The sequence below is a fragment of the Pangasianodon hypophthalmus genome, chromosome 4 (genome assembly GCF_027358585.1).
Source record: "Pangasianodon hypophthalmus isolate fPanHyp1 chromosome 4, fPanHyp1.pri, whole genome shotgun sequence".
NCBI classification, from domain to species: Eukaryota; Metazoa; Chordata; class Actinopteri; order Siluriformes; family Pangasiidae; genus Pangasianodon; species Pangasianodon hypophthalmus.
The window spans coordinates 27297705-27303704 of NC_069713.1; the positions used below are offsets into that span (position 1 = coordinate 27297705).

The 6000-nt window shown below is 37.9% G+C and overlaps 1 protein-coding gene across 1 annotated transcript in view; it reads left to right on the forward strand.

Moving 5' to 3' along the window:
• Positions 1-5373, forward strand: part of insra (insulin receptor a) — a 30333-nt gene extending 24960 nt beyond the window's left edge. The window contains exon 21 of the mRNA XM_026936316.3: positions 2296-5373. Coding sequence (XP_026792117.1) covers positions 2296-2629 — 334 coding nt within the window. The 3' untranslated portion in view covers positions 2630-5373. The remainder of the gene's footprint in view (positions 1-2295) is intronic.
• Positions 5374-6000: the final 627 nt, after the last annotated feature.

The following is a 6000-nucleotide window of genomic DNA, read 5'->3' on the forward strand; positions in this document are numbered from 1 at the left end:
TTTGCCCCACATAATCTCCAGCAGCCTGCCCCTTGTCCATGATTATCTTTTCTGCGATGGTGTAGTAAAAAACCTAATAACATTCTTCCATCTGAATTCTCTCCAGGTTGCTGAGCTTGTAGATTTCTATTGTGTTTTACAATTTTTTCCCCAATCCTCCCCTGAGATAGTCAAATTTCCTTCCTTCTCTTATTTTTCTTTAAAATATGACGCATTATCAGACATGCTTTGGAGAAATCCATCATATATCTTTGATATAATCTTATTACATGAGTGTGACATACCTACTGATAAAAACATTATTATTCCTGTCTCAGCTGATTCCAACAACTGATCTGATATTACAGTCAATATAATGTCTTAATTGGAGGTATCTGTAGAAATCACTTTGATTGAGCCCATATTTCTCCTTTATAGATTTAAAACTTTGGAGCTTACCCTTACTGAAAAATGTATAATAATTTGTAATTCCTAGCCCAGATTCAGAATTTATCATCTTTTCTGTTTGGGACAAAATCTGTCTCGAAGCACACCATATTAAAATTCTAGAAACATCTTCCAAACCACATAATTTCTCTGTCTAGTGCCAAATTTTAAATCAGAAGTTCTGAGTATTACTTCTTGTACATATTATTGTAGTATGAATATTGATGAGTGTGTAATGAATATTAATGAGTGTGTCACAGACAGTTAGCGTTAGTGTTAGCCACACTGTGTGTTTGTCACATTCAATAAACAATGAAACTCAGAAGAAGCCATGAATCATCATTTTATCTCAAAGTGGCGTTTTGTCACTTCACATCCAGCGTCAACACGTCTGCATGCAAATGTTTCTACACTTACTACGCAGGTCGTAACCTAACGGTATAATACACCCTACACAGTGCACTACATGTCCACTACGCTAGAGCATGATTTGAGGTGAAGTGAAGTGACGTGACGTGTGATAAAAGCAGTGTCTTGGAAATAAACTATTTACATGTAGCGTCACGCTCAGAAGTTTTTATTTTTTTAATTAAACATTTTTTAGAAAATATGTGAAATAAAGTAAAAATAATAAATAAAGTAATAAATGTGATTCAGACTTCATTTAGGCAAAAAGTTTAGCAAATACAGTTGAGGTCAAAAGTTTACATCCCCCTTTCAGAATCTGCAAAATGTTTATTATTTTACCAAAATAAGAGGGATCATATAAAATGCATGTTATTGTTTATTTAGTGCTGACCTGAATAAGATATTTCACATAAAAATGTTTACATATAGTCCACAAGAGAAAATAATAGTTGAATTTATAAAAATGACCCTGTTCAAAAGTTTACATCCCCTTGATTCTTAATACTGTGTTGTTACCTGAATGATCCACAGCTGTGTTTTTTTGTTTACTGATAGTTGTTCAAGAGTCCCTTGTTTGTCCTGAACGCTCACAGATGCTCCAGAAGGAAAAAACATGCACAGAAAACTTTTGAACAGAATGGTGATGTGTACATTTTTCTTATTTTGCCTAAATATCGCATTTTTTCATTTAGTACTGCCCTTCAGAGGCTACAGAAGATAGTTACATGTTTCCCAGAAGACAAAATAAGTTAAATTTACCCTGATCTTCAAATTCAAAACGTTTTCACCCCCCGGATCTTAATGCATGGTTTTTCCTTCTGGAGCATCAGTGAGCATTTGAACCTTCTGTAATAGTTGCATATGAGTCCCTCAGTTGTCCTCAGTGGATCTCAAAATCATACAGTCATTGTTGGAAAGGGTTCAAATACACAAAAATGCTGGAAAACCAAAGAATTTGTGGGACCTGAAGGATTTTTCTGAAGAACAGCAGGCAGTTTAACTGTTCAGGACAAACAAGGGACTCTTGAACAACTATCACTAAACAAAAAAAAAAACACAGCTGTGGATCATTCAGGTAACAACACAGTATTAAGAATCAAGGGGATGTAAACTTTTGAACGGGGTCATTTTTATAAATTCAACTATTATTTTCTCTTGTGGACTATATGTAAACATTTTTATGTGAAATATCTTATTCCGGTCAGCACTAAATAAACAATAACATGCATTTTGTATGATCCCTCTTATTTTGGTAAAATAATAAACATTTTGCAGATTCTGAAAGGGGGATGTAAACTTTTGACCTCAACTGTATGTTTCAGGAGATTTAAGTCAGGAGAAGTGAAGTAGAATATTTTAAACTTGATTTATTTTTAAAATAAAAGTTTCAGTATCTGAATGTGTGTGTAATAACCTGTCTGTGTGTGTGTGTGTGTGTGTGTGTGTGTGTGTGTGTTGTAGTCACAGTCTGATGCAGATGTGTTGGCACTACAACCCGAAGCTGCGTCCTGCATTTCTGGAGATCATCGAGATGTTGAGAGATGAGCTCCATCCATCCTTCACTGATCTGTCATTCTTCTACAGCGAGGAGAACCGGATCCGAGCACGGGATAGTGATGACTTCGACATGGACGTGGAGAACATGGAGAGCATCCCTCTCTCGTCCTACTCTCCTGGGGATGAGGGAGATGAGGGAGATGAGGGGACGTACGAAGGACTCATCCCCTACACACACATGAACGGGGGAAAGAAAAATGGACGTGTTCTTTCACTCCCTCGATCCAGCCCCTCTTAATGTATCATTAGCACCCCAAAGCCCTGCCCCCTTTTCCCAATTAACAAGCTAGGATAGATTTATTTTTCTTCTTCGCTGGTTTTTATAGAACCACTTTTTATCACTTCCTGTTTTTCCATTGGACCCGCCCATCTCTGGACTTAAGGCTGCGTCCCAAAAGCTTGCTAAACTAGCAGTTAGCAAATGAGCTAGCATTCTACATAAATCAGCATTTAGCTCAAGAGGACAAAGGGATGCTAAACACATGAGTTTTAGCTATCTACATAGCTTTTTTTTTAGCAGGCATGTCTGGGTTAAAAAGGGTGGGGCTTAAGTTAAATATAATAAGTTTAATCACAAACATGATCAAACTTTCTTTTAAATTATTCAGCTTGATGTAGCTAATGCATAAAATAATGGTAAAATATATAATTGTTTAGCTAAGCTAATATTAGCTAAGCAAGCCAGCCACACCAACATTATCCAGCTAAGTTAATGTTAATTGTCTAGCAGTAGATACCTGCAGTTAAGTGGCTAGCCTAGCTTGCCCGCAAGATAAACCGCCATGTTGATATCACATGATCAAGTTTGTGTTTGGCTGAGCAAGTTTTATCTTAAGTGCCACCCTGGAACTCCTGTCAGTCAGCAAAACCAGGAAGTGTCAACACTCTGTTTCAGATAATGTAGCTAATTATATAGTTTATCACTACACACTCGGTAAGCGCAGTGCATTATGAGTAACACTGACATGTAAACAAACTAGCTGTGTTAGAATGGCTTGAGCATTTGGGGCGGAGCCATGACGTTCCTGTGCCTGTGTGCCACATGCATGCCGCTGCTCGTTTTTCGTGTACGTAGAGAAGCTGCACTCATTTCCTACACATCACTTTATATTCAGCCGAGAGGACGCTGAGTGTTCCACGCCCCAAACACGAACAAACTGTGAACAAACTGTGGACCGCCACCAGTCAGAAGGCTGCTTCAGCTCACTCTGTCGCTTCACAGAGAAATGAGGGGGAGAGAGAGAGATTCGGGTGGGGGATGGGGGATGAGAGGACAATTAAAGTGGCCTTATTGTGTGTTTATGTCCAAAAACCTCCCAGAACAAAACTCAGTGCTCACAGTGACATCTGTCTCTCTGTCTGTGTCTCTCTGTCTGTGTCTCTCTGTCTGTGTCTCTCTGTCTGTCTTTGTCAACATTTAAGTGCAAAACTTTGCATCCCCTTTGAATGAAGAACATTTACACCAGCAAAAAGTTCAGTTCCTTCATTGTCAATCGGAACATATTCATAGTAATAAAAATGAAATATAACTTCAAACATTTATGTCCCAGTTGTTTCTTCCCGGTTGACTCCACCCCCTGACTCTGGCCAGGTGACTCTGCCCCTTGACTTTGCCTGATTGCTTGGCCAATCTATGTTTCTTTAATTTCAGACTATTTTTCTGTTAATTTGGATTATTAAAAAAAAAATCCAATAATCTTGTATCAGGAGAATCTTTTTATGGATAAATCGTAATCCAGTGCTATAATTCTCTTTAGCTCAAGAAAAAAATGAAGGATGCAAACTTTTGCTTGTCTGTGTGTGTCACTCTCACTGTTTCTCTCTGTCTCACACTCTCTTTCTTGCTTTTTATTTTTTCATTTTTATCCCCATCTCGCTCTCTATCCGAGTTTTATCTCTCATATATTTATGCATATATATATATATATATATATATATATATATATATATATATATATATATATATATATATATATATATATTTATGCATATATATATATATATATATTTATGCATATATATATATATATATATATATACGTGTATGTTTTTTCTTGTCTTTCCTTCTTGTTTGGCCTTTCTTTATTCCTCTCTCTCTCTCTCTCTCTCTCTCTCTCTCTTCTCCCTGTTCAGTATTGTTGTCCACACAGATGATGGATAGATGTGTGTAGAATGTATTTATGTTTTTCTGTATTATCTCTGTGTTAAAGCTGAAGGACACTATACAACTGTATCACTAAATTGTGCACACACACACACGTTCCTACTGACCTCAGAGCCTTGCCATTACATTGTTAAATGGGAGTGTGTCTTGATGCTATGAGGCATTACCATGACAACAGCTGAGAGAAGATTTTACTATTCAAAGCCGAATCCTTCAGTGCTCACATGCCTCAGACGACAGATTAGCGAGTGTAGCTGCTCAGAGTTAGCTCACTTAATGTTAGCATTAGCAACATATTCAGTTTGTAGTCACTGCCAGTTAAGTGGTTGTTTATATCTCAGACCCCTGATTCACAGTTTTGAGTTTATTTACATTTTTAATGACAGTAACATAAGCCTGTGCTGTTTTGAGTTGTTGTCATGGTGACAAAGCTCTGACGTCTCTAGATTAAAGGAACAGTTCAGCCAAAATTGAAATGTACAGAATCTTAAGCTATGGTGTGTGTGTGTGTGTGTGTGTGTGTGTGTGTGTGTGTGTGTGTGTGTGTGTGTGTGTGTGTGTGTGTATGTGAGTGTGAGAACAGACAGATCTGACCAGTAGGTGCTGCTTTGATAAATATTTTATTGGGTTATGGATGAGATGCACCTTTTGCATCTTTAATCTTTATTATTATTATTATTATTATTATTATTATTGTTGTTCTCTTTTTCTAATACTGAAATCATACTAATCTTCCTCTTGCCCAAGTGTTGTAGACGCCTGAGCTTCCAGGTGTTAATACGTTTCTGCTGTTAATAAAAGCAACGAGGTGCATTCAAGACGAGACCAGAGCTGTGTTCTTATTGGCTAAGAGCATAGAGAAGATAAAAACATAACATACTTTACAGTAGTGAACACTGTGTGTTAGGAGTGAACCTGTTAATTGTGTGTGTTGTGATAATCATTTCTGTGCTACATCATAATGTTAATATCGGTAACTATGCAGGAGCCGATAATCTCTTCTACAATACACTGTATGGCCAAAAGTATGTAGACACCTGACCATCACACCTATGAGTTTGTTGGATGTCCCATTACAAAACCATGGGCATTAATATGGAGTTGCCCCTTTGTGGCTGTATCGGCCTCCACTCTTCTGGGAACACTTTCTACAGGATTTTGGAGTGTGTCTCTGGGGATTTGTGCTCATTCAGGCCAAAGAGCATGAGTGAGGTCAGGCACGGATGTGGGAAGACAAGGGCCTGGCTTGTCTTGAGGCACAATCAACACTCATTTACGTGTTCAGTGGGATTGAGGTCAGGGCTTTTTGCAGGCCATTTGAGTTTCTCCACACCAAACAATTGTGTAAAATGTGTTTGTATCCTGTAGCATTAGCATTCCCCTTCACTGGAACTAAAGGGCCCCTGACCATAATCCCTCCTCCACCACACTTTACTGTTGGAACT